The following is a 17,264-nucleotide window of genomic DNA, read 5'->3' on the forward strand; positions in this document are numbered from 1 at the left end:
CGATACAACTGTAGAAGCGTATGAGATTTGAGTTCACGAGTTGAAATTGTAGGGAGTGTGTGTCCTTGGAAGTGATAGAAAGAAGGAGGGTAGTGTATTTTAAAATGGAGCAAAAGGAAAGACAAAGGGGTGATTAGACGTTTAGTTGAAAGAGAACAAAAATCGCAATTTGTGTGCTCAAATTTTGAGATGAGCTTAGAAGTGAAGCCAAGGTGCATGGACACACTCTCATTATTATAGTTTAATTTGTTAGAGTCTCGTTTGGACATTGGGCAACAATAGCTGTCCCGTGAACTCCTCCCAGACCAATACAAGAGCATGTTTTGGGGGGTTTAAGGACCACCTCATCCTTCACTTCACATGCCTTTGTATATATCTGGAAAAACCCTCTAATTCTCCTCCCTCTCTACAATTTATCAGCATGCACAATCTGGATCCTGTGTCTTTTTGTCTCCTCATCGACTCTTCTCGTGTCAACAATAATTCAACCACAACCAAACATTCACAACCACCCAAACTCACAAATAACCACTACAAAACATACATACACACACAACATCAAACTCAAAACAAAAAAGTTAACAGTAATCATAACAACAACAACAGTCATGAGTCATGAGTCATGGTTGGAGTAAATAATAATCATCATCTTCATATAAATTAATATACCTTCTTCTTCTTCTTAGTAAAACCCATAACTCCCAACTTTTCTATGAATTGAAAAAAATACATAACTTAATTTTCAAACTAAAAACAAATAATTCAAGGGGCTAAGTTTTCTTAGCGCTTTTGACACTTTAGCTTTGATTGATTTCCTATAGAGGTGATTCTTATTCAGAGATATTCTCAATCGGCAATGGTCCAGGCCATGTCGTTCTGGAAGATCCAGTGGCAAACCTCGATCCGACCCGGGGCGGACCCGAGAGAGAGAAAGGCTCCGTGGGTGGGGCTCCAATCGGAGGTGTCCAAGTGACAGATGGCAATGCCGTGGTTGATCTTGGTCTTCGTTTTCGGGTCGAGAAGATCCGCTTGGTAGAGCCGAACCTTAGGAACCGCGTGGCAGTAATAGAGGAGGTACGGGAACAGGCTCTGGTGGCAGGACACGGATTGGGTGACTTTACCACCGTTGATTCCCGTAACGGGTCCCACCATCACACTCTTCTTCGACCCCTTCACGTTCTCCGTGCTCCGAACGGCGACGTTTCGCCCTAAAACGGACGTGGCGAAGTCGATCATGTCCTCCAGAGACCCAACGCACCGTTTCGTCTCGCCGCGACTCGGCGCACGCTCGCATTCCTCCAAGCTCTCGCGCATCATCCTTTCCATGGAACCGTTATCAGAGGCTCGGAACACGCGCTTCAATTCGTCCATCTTGGAAACGGAAAACGGTAATTTGGACAAAATGCTCCGGGGCAAAAACGACCTTTCCGGCATTTTATCTCTTATGTCAGGCATCGGCATCACCGTTCCTTCCTTCATCATCTTCTCCCTGAAGAATTTACCCGGCTCCACCCACTTATTTACCATCTTGCCACTCGCCGCGGTTGCCGAAACGCTCAGCGTTGTGCTCACGTTCGTGTACTTCGAGAACGAGAAAGTGGGGCCTTCTTTTGAGTACTCCTTGAAGGTGTTGTTCACGCCGTACGAAGTGAAACCCACCTTCGTGCCGCCGTTCGAGGATTTCGCGTACGAGATGAACGCGTCGGTGCCTTCGTTGAAGGATTTGCCGTAGGTGCTGAAACCGATGTCGGCGGCGTTTGCGGATTTCGCGTACGAGCTGAAGGAGTCGGCGCCCACGTTCGCCCTGTCGCGGTAATTGGAGAACTTCTCGACGGCGCCGTTTCCGCCGGCGGCGTAGTTGGAGAACGTGTTGGTGGGGTTGTTCATGTCGACGCCGTAGCCTTTGAAGGTGTCGTTGGGGGCATTTGCGTTTTCGGCGTAGTTGTTGAACCCGGAGCCCACAACGTTGGACCCTGTCCCGTAAGAGTTGAACGTGTTGGTCGGACCGTTGCCGTTTTTACCGTACGAGGAGAACGATTGCTCTCCGGCATTGCCGTTTTCGGAGTAAGAATTGAACGACTGGGTTCTCCCGTTGGCGTCGTCGGAGTAGGAGGTGAAATCGAGATTCGGGACGTTGGTCTCGTCAGAGTAGCGCTTGAAATCGCCAGTTCCGCCTGTGGCTCCGGCGGCGTAAGTGTGGAAGCTCTGCTGCACCACGTTCCCCTCGGTGCTGTAGCTCAAAAAACTGTCCTTGTGCCCGGCGGAGTCCCTGCTGTAGCGCCGGAAATCGTTCACCGGAATATTCTCCCCTTCTGAGTAGTTCTTGAACGAATCCACTCCACCGGGTCGACCCGTTCCGTAGTTGGTGAAGTTCTTGTCTCTGTACACAGCGAAGTTGGCGTCTTTGTCGTGCTTCTCAAGGCTGGACCCCACCTCCGGGAAGCAGAGGAGCTTCGCGGCGGCGCAGAATTCCGGCAGCCGCTGGTCAAGCGCGTTCTGAGCCGCGAGTTTCACAAACGCCGCGGACTCCACCGCACTCAGCGGCGACGCCTTGGACAAAATAAACGGAGGCTTGGGCAGCGTGCTGCGGATCTCTTTGTCCCAATAGCGAATCGCGTAGGCTTTGGGCGTGAACGGGTTTTTGTCTCCGTCGGCGGCCCCGGCGAACGTGACCTGCATTGAGTGAAGAATACCCTTTTGAGAAGTGGCAATGGCATGAATAAAAGAATCGGAAAAATCCAGACTTGTAACAGTGACAGTGAGGAAAAGCTGTGCTTACACTGAGAGATGAGAAGAGGATAAAGAGACAGAGCAGCGTGAGTTGTTCGTTCATGTTATTCTCACTCCTTTTTTTCTCTTTTTGTTCGATTTTCCCCTTTTTTTCAATTTCCCGTGAGTGAGAAATGAGGGGAAGAAAAAGAAGGGTAAGAGACTTGAAAAGTTTTGTGGTCTTGTGAAGCTGTACTCAGAAATTTATATTACATGAGTGTGTCCGAGAGAGAGAGAAAGAGAAGTGTGTTATGTGAAGAGTGAAAGTGTAAGAATGTGACTTTATATTGGGCCTTCAATGTTCCATGCTCCTGTGTGTGAATGCTGAGAAGTTCCTGCAATGTACATTCACAAAAATTCAAAACACGCACTATTAATTTGCTGTGGACATTAAACTATTGATTATTTACTCTAATCACAGTGGGTGAACTGGGAAGAGTGAGTACAAATGGTGCAAAACAAAAAGAAGAGGGTAATAGGAAAAAGTGCAATGAGGCAATAATAGCGATAATGGAAAAAACTTATAGAGTAGGCATTGAATTTTTTTGGTTACGAAAGGAAGATGAAGGGTTCACCTCACCTCTTCTTGATTGCTGCAGTGTTTGCATGAACTAGAAATTTTGATGCATAGCCACACATGGGGATGTGGGCGTATTTATAGGCATAGAAAAGTGAAAACGCGCATTCTAATTCTTATGCACCATACGCGGTAAAAGATTGAACTAGGAATGTGGTTCAACTCTCTTTTACTTCGCACCACTGATTTTTTTATTTATTTCCTGGTTTTACTATTGGTAAATAAATAAAGAATTGGTGTAAAAGAGAAAGAATGTTGGATATTATTGATTCACACATCACTGCATAGCTGAACAATGTCAACCATGAGCAGCAGAAAAAACTTGATGGCTTCTCACGCACTTGAAATGCATCCTTAATTGTGAAGTAATTTCCGGTCAACAAAAGATCCACCTATATTGCACTCCCTGCTGCGCTAAAATTGCTCATCATATAAACACTTACTCTTATTCAAAACATAAATGCACACTCACTTCTTGTTATTGGAGAAACTACTCCTATTTAAAGTGTGTTTTTTATATATTTGGATTAAATTTGTTTAAAAATTACGAAAATAAACAAGTCAGGTAAAACAATTACCAATTATAGACTAAGTCACATGGACTAATCACAATTTCAAAAACAAAATCACATAGAATTTCTTTTTCATAAATTCACACAAAAAAGTTGTATGAAATATTACAATTTTACTTTGAAGTTCTAATAAGTCATAACTTAACTCACCTCCAACAATATTATTTTTTACTTATTTTTTAATTTTTTAACAAATTTATGATATATATATATATATATATATATATATATATATATATATATATAACAAACTAATTTGGTTTTAAGTACATATGAATATAGATTTCCTTTTGATCACTAACTTCTTGCTTTTAATTTTCATTTTTTTCTTATTAACTTTAATAATGGTGTGAAATAACTTATATATTCATATAACCAGATTTATTATTTTTTTAGGTTAAAATAATTTGTTAGTTTTTTTTTATCAAAATTTTAATTTGATTTTCATATTTTTATTATATATCAAATTGATATTATGATAAAAAATGAAAATCAATGAAGTATTTGAATTTTTTTTTATAACATAAATAATGAGTAAATGAATGACGGTGTAAAATTGATTTTGACAAGTTTAAAACGCAAATTTGTGGATGTATATATGCTCGTATTTACTACCATTATTATTGTTATTATATAGGTATTAATTGACAACATAATTAAAGTTGAGTTTAAAACATCTTATGGATACCGTAATATAGTATAGTCATTTTTCAATTTTGATTCGCCGAGCTCTATGTTTTCTGTAGCAAACTTTATTTTAAAATACATATTTTTAACTTTCATAGTTGAAAAATCAATATAAAAAAAATGCAACTTATCCATAACAAAGTAATATTTGTAAGTCAGTGATTAAATGAATTTTATGTGCACAATTGTCTACAATGCTATTACAGAGCTAAGTTACATATCCAAATTATTGATAGATTATTAATTTTTAAATAAAAATGTACATTTCACGTTTCATACATGATCAGCTTAAAAACTTAATTATTTTTTACTATAAAAATAACATTACTTAACTATTATTTTTATTTTGCATTTGAAAAAGAGTTACTATATTAAAATTTGTATTAAGTTATACTATCACAAAAACGAGGTTTTAATGACAACTAAAAATTGTTAACGATAATTTTAGAATGTTTAATTTGTCATTAAAAATTAATATTTTTAATAATGTGTGTATAGAATAGTTGACGAATTTACTATGTTCAAATTTATGTATTAGTAGAAAAGTATACCACAATGAAAATACAAACCTTTTGAATCAATTTCAAGGATTTCAACAAAATAATTAATATAAACAATTATAATGCAATCAAAATATATTTTAAAACCATAAAAATGCAATATGTTTCTCACGACAAAGATAATCTAATAAGAGTACCGATGATGACAACATAAATCAAATTGAAATACATTTGTGAAAATACAATCAATGGAGTTTTTAAAGGAAGACACAACCAATAATGAGATAATGGGTGATGGAAAACTATAATGGATACTCATAATAACGAGAACATGAATTATTGTGATGAATGTGAAGGTGGACGCCGACCAAGGAGAAGGAAGGAGAAGAGAAGAGAGAAAAACGAAAGAAACTCGAAGAAGAAATATTAGACGCAATGCAATATATAAAGTTTCATAGACAATTATTTTTTCAATCATTGTTATTAAGCATCATCATTTTAAGTTACATATAATGACGAGTCAAAATAACTATTGTTATATGGTATGTAGCTATGGTGTCAAATCCATAAAAAAAAAAATGTCATTATAAGATACTTAGGACAACGATTAAAAATAATAATCATTATATGTTTAACACGAAATACAAATGTCACTAGTGGATTTTTTACGATAATATTTGTATAGTTGTCGTTGTATAACGTTGTACTTGCACAATCAAATTTGATCCAACAAAATTCTTCGTGAATTAATCTTTCCTTTGATGGTCATGTAGGAATTCATAGAAGTATCACTTGAACCATGTCTTTAACTTTATTTGTCTAAGATAAAATAAGATAGCTAAGCATTTGTGCAATTATGTTAAATATGTCAATAAGATAAGCTACTACCATTATTCATGCTAGTTTGCCTCAATCACTTTGAGTAATTAATTTAAGAATCAAGTGTTAAAGGATGTTGTAATGGATTATGTCATAAGATTAATCTTATAGTTTAGGTATTCTATTATCATTATCAAAATATAATAATTGTATAGCTTTGAAAGCATAGTATAATAACAAAACAATTATTGTGAAATTAATTAAAATTGTGGTTTATAGGATATTAAAAAGTTTATAGTCTATGAAGATGAAAGAGTCTTTATTAATAAAATTTGTTAACACTTATTTAAGTTACAAAAGACAATAAAGACAATATTAGTGATCACTTTTGTATATCATCTTTATTAGTCAGATGATCAATTTGGCTGAATAAATGTTTGAAAATATGTTTTGGATGTTTAGTATCTCAAACTTTGGTATAAGATTTTAGCATGGTTTGAATATCAATATAATACAATAACCTATATGAGTTTGAGTATGGATTGAATATCAATATAATACAATAACCTATATGAGTTTGAGTATGACTCCTTTTATAGCAACAAATGGAAGAAATCTTTCTACTTTGATCATATACAATGTAAGTCATATATGGATCTACCAACAATGAAAGAGGACTTGGAACAAAAAGATGCACATTGATAACTCAACTAAAATCCAATTTGATTCGAACATAATGATGAATAGGCAAGTTGATAACATAAGGAACAAGGTGCAATTACTAGTAGGTGATTTGGTTTGGTATTGGTCAAATTGTGATCTTATAGACAATACTTAGCTCTGTCACAAGGAGTCATAAGTTAGAAATGTAATATTTTAAGTCATATTTTGTTCAATTTTTTTCAAAAAAGTTATGTTTAATTTTTCTTTGTCAAGCTTCTTTCCCAAGGTGATGGAAGAATGCTCTAAGCTCACCAAGATGATAGCAGAAACACCAACTAAAACTGGACATTCATAACCAATAAATTATTCAATATAAGAGTGAAATATTTTTGCACATCCTAGATGTTTTCTCCTTGAAACATCATGAACTTAAAATATTGTTGTACCAAAGTATTCTTTCTTCTTATATTAACCTCTTATTATAAGAAAATTACAGTCAAGGACTATTCTCCCTCAAAAATCGTTCATAGATATACAAAATAAGATATGTACAAGGGAATCACCCTTAGCTAAGTCCAAGTCATTAAATTATTGAGGAACAAAATATAACTATTATTCCTTAATTGATTCCTAACATAAGACACTACTAATTCACTATAAACAATCCACTTTAATCTACAAAAAATATTTGTTGATTTTTTTTACACCCATAGATACTTGTGGATATTTTAATTTTAAATAAAATTATTTAAAAACAAACACTTACAATATAAAATTAATTTTAAAGTGAAAAAATAAATTACTCACTAAAATATTAATGCAATGCAAATTTGAATGAGTTGTACAAAAATATAAATTTAAAAAAATTAATCTTTTTTTAAATAACTTTAATTTTATAGGCCTATACAAAAATAAAAATATATAAAGTCAAATTTATATTATTCTTCAATAATTAATATTTCTTTTACATAGTAACTTTATTTTGATCACTTGATTTCAAAAAATTTTAAAATAAATCTCATTAATAATTATTATAAATAATAATTATGAGCGGATAACATGTATATGCAAATCAAATACCATAATATATGTATTCACTTCATCAACAAACAAGAAATTAAATATTCCAATGTATTCATTACTTGAAAGTATCCATTAAAAAATTAAAGATATCTATTTAATATCTTTCACAAATTATATTCCTGAATACAACTTTTGTTAGTCATCTCTAATCATAAAATCAAATTACTTCATTAAAGTATAAGTTTCAAACTTTGATTTGTGATTTTAAAGTGTCATCAATTTCTATAATATACTATCACACAATCTCCCCTATGGCTGGGCCAAAAGTGAGAAAACAATAAAGAGGATGGTTATGTGATATTATTATCATTAATAAAAATAAAAAAAGAAGCACGCATTATTAAAATACTGATTTAAAAAAAAATGGTAATTTTAAAAAGAATAGAAGGCTGATATGAGACGTTTGTGATTAAGTGAGAAGAGTTGGGAGAATAAGACAGAACGAGAATCACAAGTGAAGGCGGTGAAGACAGGGAGGGACACGTGGCAGTTGATGATTAGTGAGCGAGCATGTTTATTATAAAATTGAACGCGTTTAGCCGCTAATAATTTTGTTTTGTAATTGCCCCCAACCTTTTCGTGATCCATCTTTGGTGTTTGCAACAAGAAATGCATAATGGTGAAGGACAGTGACAAAGGCTCGTGAAAATGGCACATTTTGCAATTCATGGAAGGAAAAAATGTTACTTTATAGATTTTACTTGTTTGCATTTGTGCTTAAGGACGTGTTTCCTCAGTTATTTCGAGATATGCTTTGTTTGAACTATGTCACTTCCGATTGTGACCAAATTTTGCTTCTTCTTTTTTTAATTTCTCACCTTAATTTCACCTTCGTAAACTAACACACCAACCATTATTATTTCTTATGTTCTTTTGTTTTTCTCCTGTACAAACCGTCATCTGGGATTAAAAATATAGGTCTTGTTAAATTCTAGTGCTCTATAAAACCCTAGCCATGTTCCCTTTTGCACAAGTGGATAGATTATGTTATAATATCATAAGATGGACAAAACAAATATCTTTCATACTTCTTTCTATTTTAATTGTTTCATAATTTAATTTTATGCATTGAGACAAATATCTTTTGGAGCAAAATTGGATATTTATGATTATACAATAGTAATCAAATAATACCGTATAAAAATGAAAATTTATAAATATATTATCTTAAAAAAATTGTATTTGATGTACTGAATCTCTTATTTATATATATATATATATATATATATATAGATTAAATATATATTTTATTGGTGTCATCTCTTTTCGATAACTAAGTTTAAACCTAGTTTATCATTATAAAATAAATTTGTACAACAAACTTTATTTATATATAAAGTTAAATATGTTTTTGGTCTTTTAACTTGAAATGAAAATTAAAATTAGTTAATCTTGAGAAATTTTGGTACAATTTTGTCATTCAACTTTAGAAATACGTAAATTTAGTTTTTTTTTAATTCAATTTATTTGACGCTTGAAATACGCTTCTCAATTAACATTGAAATGGAAATGTGTCAAAATCTCTTATAAATTCAAATGTTATCATGAAACACGCTTGAAACATCAAATAAAATTAACAAAATTTAGTTGAAAGTAATAAAATCACACATTTTTAAAGTTGGGAAATGCTGAAATTTAAAAAGGGACTAATTTTAATTTTCTCTAAAAATTAAGGGACCAAAAACATATGTAACATGTATACACGTTGGACGGATGAAAATAACATGTCTTGAAAAGTCACGCATCGTCTATGATAACCTAGCAGGTGGATGTTAGTGACTATATAATGGAATCTAAGTTCATGATGTTCCTTGTCCTAAGTCAAAGACACTTTGAGCTAGTGTTTGACTTTTCTTATTCTCTTGTAATAGTGTTGTGAGCTATAGCTAAATTGAGGTTGTGAGTGTACTTGGGATCAAAAGAACATGAGAGAATTGTCTATGTATTTTTTTATATTATATTATTTCTTTATTAATAAAATGATTCTGAGGATTTTACTCAGCAATGCACTCAAGTTGGCGTTAGTATTGTAGATAAATGGAAGTGATGGATGGTGTGGTAACTCTACTAATGTTATGTTTTAAGAAGTATGAGAAAGGATAATTAGTGAGAAATAGTTTGGAATCTGTGAATAGTTGGTGAAAGATAATGAAAGACACATGTGGAAGGAGAAAGGAAAAGGAAAGATGATGATTGTAAGAGATTTGTTTGATATATAAGGTACGCGGTTTTTAGAACACATGTGATGATGGACCCAATTAACACGCATACTCAATACTAACAAAATGTGGAAAACAGAATACACAAGAATAAGAGGAAAATGACAGCATCAAATTTTTCATCTTTTCGGATATCACACACCATCACCAATACCCTCTTTCAATCTTTCAACACTCATCTTGCAAATTCAAATGCTCAATGTCAAACAATAAAACACCCCTTTACCACAATTAAACGTGTCAAGTTCTTTGGTGTGTTCTTCACAATTTGATGGCACATGGATTTTGTACCACACTCAGAATAAAGTACTTGTGCTGTTTCTGCATCATTCTTCCTCCATTGGCTAATTTTCTGAAACCATCACAGAAAAGAAACGACTTTGAATGTCACATTATCACATAACTTTATCACTAAATAGTAATGCTTGTAATATCAATAACAACAATAATTATTTGCAGAATGATCTGAATACATTACCTGTGATAAAACTCCAGTATTTCCAAATATATACACTGAAAACTCAGCTTCAATGTAAAAAGATTGAAACAAATTAAACTAATAGAAATTCTTGTGTAAGTTTTATAACTTCGAAAAGTATTTACAATAATATTAAATCTTTTGTCATATTACCTACATCTGAGCTAAGATTTTTAATATATTTTATTGTACTTTAAAAGTCATATATGTATTGTAAGATATAACGATTAATAATGTTAGTAATAATGATTAATCGTTATACCAATAATGCATAACTTTTTATACTAAAAAGCATAATATTTAATGCCATCAACACCCTCTTTAGTTAAACTTTTAATATCTTTATAGAAGAAATTAAAGTTCGTTGAACTTCTTTCATAAACTAACATTAACATGTGCATCTTATTTTTTAAAACATTATTCATTGCATCTCTCCCTAAGTTCATAGACTAACATGTAAATTTTAATTTTAATTACAGAAAAATCAAATTCATTTCATGGTTTTGAATATATTTTTTTCTATCTAATTCTTTAATCATTGTCCTAGAGGTAAAACTGTATAAAACATGAAACAAATTTGGTAAGTTCACCTTTTGAGATCGTTAGTTGAGTTCAATTAATTGCTTGAATAGATTGACACAGTAGTAGCAAATTAAAGAACAAAACCTTAGAAAGAAGAGAAAGAACATGAATAAACTAAGATTCTTATTTATGATACATGTTGGTTTATAAAATTTGTGTTTTCCCTTTTCTCTGCTTGATGCCTCTCTCAACTTTAGCTTTAATTGCAGAACATAATAATTCAGTCTTTAGTTCTGTCACGTTCTTCATCTCAATAGCAGTAAGAAACTCTGTTGAAATCAGAATGGTTGTAGATAATGGGTGACTTTTAATGTGTTTGTTCACAAATTAAACAAAACCACGAGCATATCTCTTCTTTTCATAGAAATTTCACCCTTTGTTTAATATATATTTTGAGAACTTTGTCAGCTAAACTTTAATTTATTTTAACACTTAGTTATATCCAAGTCAGTGTTTCTTAACTTTAGTTTTTAAGCAAAGTTTTCATCATTAGTGTAACTCATCCAAATGCAAGTCTATTGAACAAGGACCATACAATTTTATAAGACCAAGTTAATGGTTAGAAAGATCTTAGTATTATTATGAGTGTTGTGAAGATCTTAGTATGTGAAAATGACGACAGAAATGGCACTGTCACCAACTTCCCCATATGTGGAATCCATCAATGAGTTTCAGTATTGCAGCACATGAAAAAAAAATGAAATTTCTGAATTGGATATGGGAAATGAATGCTCTGCTCAGGGTCATGATGATGAGACTTGGAAGTACTTGCATGTCTGATAAGACTAGTCAACAAATTGGTTCAAAGTTTAAGCATTTGACTTTTGAACAAATGGTCAATTTGTCACTGTTATTTAAGCAATGTTCTAACAAGAAATATCTGACACGAATTGTATTCATTTGTTATTCTTAACTTATGAGTCTACTGAGGAAAGGTTCACCGGAAAGATAAATATCACTGATAAGATCTGAGTTTAAATCACATCAGCATATCATTTTCGATTCAAAATCTTAAAATAATAGTTTTGTGGATCTTTTATCTTATATTGTTCAACTTTTTCATCTTTATATGTACCTAATATATACAGAACTTAGATTCACATTTAAATTTTTAACATTAACCGTTTTTTATTTTATTATATTGTTCAACTTTCTTATTTTTATCCAATATGAGACTTAAACTCACTTAAATTTCCAACATTAACCGAAGTTAAAATTCATCAATGATTCAGGCATGGTACAGGTACCTCTCACACCCACCATCATTTATGTTCTATACTTTTGGTTTTTAGCTAGATATGTACAAAGCAACCTCATTAATTGTGAGTAGGGGTTTGATGCATCAGATGTGATTTTGAATAGCTTCAAATACATCTCTGGATGAATTTATTCTGAGTTTATGATTTCTTGTACTACATATCGTATCAGTTGGCCCCAGAAATTTGGCATTCTCCATCTTCTTTAATCAGTTAATGGTGTATATTCAGAAAATATTACTGTACTAGCACCTATGCTGCTATGCACTTTGTCAGACAAGAAGGAACGGATTAAGTTGCCATAGTTATATTCAGTTTATCCCTTCTTCCACAAAATATCTTACCATTATTGTCGAATATTTTTTATATGGAGTTTGAATTTGAATATGAATTTGTATGTAGGTAATTGTGAGACATAATAATACATGCCATGGACCCAAATGTGATCCTTCAAACAAAAGGATTGTTTTCAAGCACACTAGTTGAAATTGTCTCTGGCCAATATCTGCAGCTCTGTATTGCTGATTCACACGTTTTCCATTATCTTAGTGTTTTCCAACTTTTCAGAGATGTTCATTTCATTATTAAAGCAAAAGAAGAGTTGTAGAGCATTTATTTATCTCATCTCAGTACCCCACATGCCTAACTTGGTTTCCTGCATGCTCTGATCTGTGTCTTTCTCTCTATGATCCAATATTTAAAATGGAATACGATTTCACAATTAATTTTATCTAATAATGAAAAAGTTGAGTACCATATAAAGATGAAGATCATAAACCTATCTTAGGGATCAGAGATAGTATATTAGTGGAGTGCAAACCTCACCTTACAATCCGGTTTTGTGGAGTTGAATTAGGCTTAAACTCCACTTCTAACATGATATCAGAGTCCTTGGTTAAAGCGTATCCTAGCGAAATTTCTGTTTCTTGGGTATATAGTTCCACCCGTTATCTCGGACCGCTATCGGACTACCCATTTCTAGTCTCATGCACGAGATGTATATACCTCAACGTGAGAAGGTGTGTTGGAAGTCCCACATTGACTAAAAATAGTATACAAAATGGAAAACGATTTTGTAGGGCACTTCTAACAAATATACAAAATGGAAAACGATTTCACAATTAATTTTATCTAACAATAGAAAAGTTGAGTATCATATAAAGATGAAGACTATAAACCCATTACCTTAAGATTTTGGGTCGGAGATAAAGTCAATACCTTATATAGATTGGACTCAGGTTTCATTGTTATTGTGTTTCTCCTATGAATCTATCCATATATAGATCCATTAGTGGTATCACATCCACACAATTCACCTGGAAAAGAAAATGACTTATGAATACGTAAGTAGAGGCTTGTTGTCCTATTTAGCATTGGACCACATAACGTGCCCGCAAATTAATCAAGATGGCAAAACATAACTGTAACTGATATGATTAGACCTCTAACACATGACAAATTTGGTTGAAACTTGCATGTTCTGAAGTTCCACAAGATACAGACTAGCTATTACCTAATAATCCCAGAAATATTCATTTGAGCAAAAAGAAACCATTTATTTGATTCCAGAGCAAATAAGTCATCACTACATTAGTATAACCTAATCACGTGCCATGATTGAATACATAATGAAATACAAAATCACTTTCCTAATCCCCTTTATTTAGTAATGAGTGTCTAAAACTACTACTTGCTTAACTTTTGCTTACAGTTCTTGCGTGGGAACAAGTAATTATGACGTTCAGTTCAAAAGAAATACTAAGCACAATTCTTTCATAAACCAAAACAGTTGTTTCAACTTTCAATGAGGAGAACTCTTCATCTTAACTTCTAGAGTTCATGTGATGCCACGTGCATTCTCTTTTCTTGGTTAAAAGACAAAATCATTAGTAAGTTTTTACCTTTAATTTTCTATAGTATTTGTATAGAATAAAGATTCGGTAACTCTAATCTATGCCTTCCCGATAATATTCTTTTATTCTGCTGCAAAGTGTATCTCACTTCTCTTTTCTTTTTGGACAGAGGGATTTGTCAGTTCAATATTTTACGTTGAACCTTCAAGAATAAATAAAATGAAAAAGTCAACATTCCACATGCTCTCGAGTAGAAAAGCAAGAAATGTTCCGATCCAAGTAACTAGTTCTCTAATATTGAGAGTGAAGCAGCATCGTTGTCTTTAAATTTCACAAAAATATTTGGGTAATCCATTCCAATCAAACACTCACTTCTCTCATGAATTTAAAGTCAATAATCAGTAGCTTGATTATAGCAGAGACTTCTGTATGATAGTGTTTTTTAGGACCAAAACATTGTTATTAAGCATGATTTCAAGTTCTGTGATCTCTTACAAATGGATTAAAAATGGTTTAGTTTAATTAGAAGAATAACATGTGCTTCATGCTTCCCTCATTTTTTTCTCATTTTCTAAGTCCTTCACCTTCTGTTTCATCACACTGGAAGATTCTACTTCTTGCGTGCATGCATGAGTGGAAAGAGAAAACAACAACAACAACCAAAGTCTTATTCCCTTAAGTCAACTACGGGAACTCCAACATGTTCCTTAAAGACCGAATTTTGAGAGAGAGAACACAAATAATAAAGGAAAACTTAAGCATGATGTTATAGAAAATCAGTATGCTTGGTTCTGTGTATTTAACATCTGTTTTTAGTACAAAATCTCGCCATTAGTACAAAATCTCAGCATTCTGCAGATTCATAAAATAATATGAATCATGAAACTTTGATCTACAGAATGTTATCAGATGTAGAATATGTGGCTCAGGCTAATCTTTCATATTGTGGTAATGAGAATATCATCTTAACTTGTGTCTAGAAAATAGATCTGTAAATGCACCCTACAAAGAGTTAGCAAGATATCAAATCAAACTTCCTTGTGAAGCCAAACTCTGTCATACACTGAATGCTATCTGAAGTACTGACCCATTTTTCACTTGTTTTGCCACAAGATAAGCTTCATATTGAAGTCTCAAATGCACATGGTATTTGATAGCTATGGACCACGAAAAGGTTTTCGGTTTGGATTCATTAGCACTATATATCATGCAGATTAAGAACCGATTAGTACATCAGTATCAAAATCAATGAGATGAAGTTATATGCAGTGCACTAGTCTTACTATTAAACCGATTATTTACTTTGTATAAAAGTAAATCAAAGACAAGAAATGGTGAAGGAAGAAGCATGTCATTTTGCATAAAACAAAAACACATGTAGTTTGATTTTCATTATTTTTGTTACAGTTGAGAAAAACTGTTTTAAAAATTCAACGAGTCAAATAACTTAGGCAGTGCAAGGTGGTATATTTGATTATTTTAATTCTGTTGGTGTGTAAAAGGTGGAAATTTTATGTAATTTGACTCGTTCAGAACACAAATAATAGTTATATGTTAAATTTCATTCAGTATAAAATTCTGTTAATAATATTTCTCTTATTAGGAACACGAGCATTAATATCTAGGGAAATACTTTTTTAACGATTTTGATAATTTCTTTTACGATATAAGATGACACTTTTTAAGTAGTTTTTCATTTATTTTTTTTATAAAAATATATTTCTTTAATCATTAATTCCTATAGTGAAAGGAAAATAATTTTTATTTTAGTCTTTGAAAATGTTACTCTTATTTTTTTAATAATAGATCCAACCACCCTCATTCCAAACTCAAGGCCATTATTGGCTAAACAATAAATCTCCAACAATCGAAGTTGTTACTGTCTTGTCACATCCATTTGCAACTCTTACCTTGTAGTACATCTACTATTACACAATATTATGCTATTATGTTGCTAATTCTTGTAATTCCAAATGCTAGTTACAAAAATTTAGTGAGATTAAATCATTAGGAATTAAAAAAAAAGTTAGAACTACCATATTAAAAAAATAATATAAGTCGAAAGACCCCAAAATTATTGTTTTAAAGACCTACGCATTTAGACATTTAATACGTAATGCATCACTCTCGAGTGATTTGTAATTGTTTTCATTTTGTTTGTTTGTTTTCAACTTGCTTTTGTTTATAATTCTTCTATAAATTGAATAGTTGGCAGAATATTATCCACGGCCAAAAGTATCTAATATACTCAATAAGACTTAGGGTAACATATCCATAAACTTTAAGGAATCAAAAAGTAATATGGTTTTATTTGTATATATAATGATGAGTAAAAAACAAAAGTTGTATATATAGTTTAGCTAGATAAGATATAAGACTTTAGGGTAACATATCCATAAACTTTAAGGAATCAAAAAGTAATATGGCTTTACGGTTATTTTTTATAAAATTTTCTTATTTAGAAAATCTCTTCCTCCTTCGTGTAAATGAAAAAAAAAATCAATTCTAAATTCGATTATTTAGAAATCGAATTCTAATTTTTTTTTCAACCGGTTTCCCTTCAATCACAATTCACATCTTGACATGAAACAAAATGTACCATCTATGTAAATATTTGACATAATGTATTCAAATAACTTTATAATATATGTATGCTATTTGAATGAAAAATTATTGCATTTACCAACTAAGTATCACAAAATTCCTATGTATACCTTTTGATACATATAGAAGCAAAAGAAAAGCATCACTTTAGTGGCAATTAACAATTTAAAAAAAAAAAAAAAAACATCACTTGTATACAACTAAGACAATGATAAAAGTCAAAGACACATTTGAAACTTGTAAGAAAGCTTGAACAAAACTAAAATGGCATGCCCCATTTGGTAAAGCTTTAGCATTAGTTAGAAACCCTTACTGAGTTCTGAACTCTACCCTAAACAATGTAGAACACATATATATGGTTAAGCCTATTTCATTTATCTCATCCTAATGTCGGTATCTATTTGTCCCGAATCAACCATACAAACTACATATTTTAAGGTGGTAGTTATGAGGCACCACTCACTACCTTCCAAAATTTTCACCAACATTACCAATTTCATATGCAACTATCATGACGTTCATCACTCGTCACATTTTGTTACATATGAAAACCTTTCTTTCTTTTTTTGTTTCCATCGATTCCTCTTCTTCGTCAACGATCT

General features: G+C 32.2%; 1 protein-coding gene across 2 annotated transcripts; it reads right to left on the reverse strand.

The window, feature by feature from the left end:
* Nucleotides 1-626: 626 nt before the first annotated feature.
* Nucleotides 627-3,487, reverse strand: LOC114173414 (polygalacturonase 1 beta-like protein 2). Of its 2 annotated transcripts, none has more exons than XM_028057794.2 (3): nt 3,350-3,487; nt 2,780-3,104; nt 627-2,673 (listed from the first exon to the last, which is right to left on the reverse strand). In XM_028057794.2, the coding sequence occupies exons 2-3, from the start codon at nt 2,831-2,833 to the stop codon at nt 847-849; spliced, it is 1,881 nt and encodes a 626-aa protein (XP_027913595.1). In that variant the 5' UTR covers nt 2,834-3,104; nt 3,350-3,487; the 3' UTR covers nt 627-846. The 2 variants fall into 2 exon arrangements, with proteins under 2 accessions (XP_027913595.1, XP_027913596.1); XM_028057795.2 differs by having other exon boundaries at nt 3,345-3,435.
* Nucleotides 3,488-17,264: the final 13,777 nt, after the last annotated feature.

This window comes from Vigna unguiculata, chromosome 2 (assembly GCF_037176805.1).
Source record: "Vigna unguiculata cultivar grain cowpea cultivar isolate G323 ecotype 2 chromosome 2, ASM3717680v1, whole genome shotgun sequence".
In the NCBI taxonomy this organism is placed as follows: domain Eukaryota; kingdom Viridiplantae; phylum Streptophyta; class Magnoliopsida; order Fabales; family Fabaceae; genus Vigna; species Vigna unguiculata.

Excerpts from the sequence above, each read along its gene's own strand:
- LOC114173414 (XM_028057794.2), bottom strand. The coding sequence starts at position 2,833 with ATGAACGAACAACTCACGCTGCTCTGTCTCTTTATCCTCTTCTCATCT. Across the intron at positions 2,674-2,779 it reads TCCTCTTCTCATCTCTCAGT|GTCACGTTCGCCGGGGCCGC; the intron begins GTAAGCACAGCT and ends CACTCAATGCAG.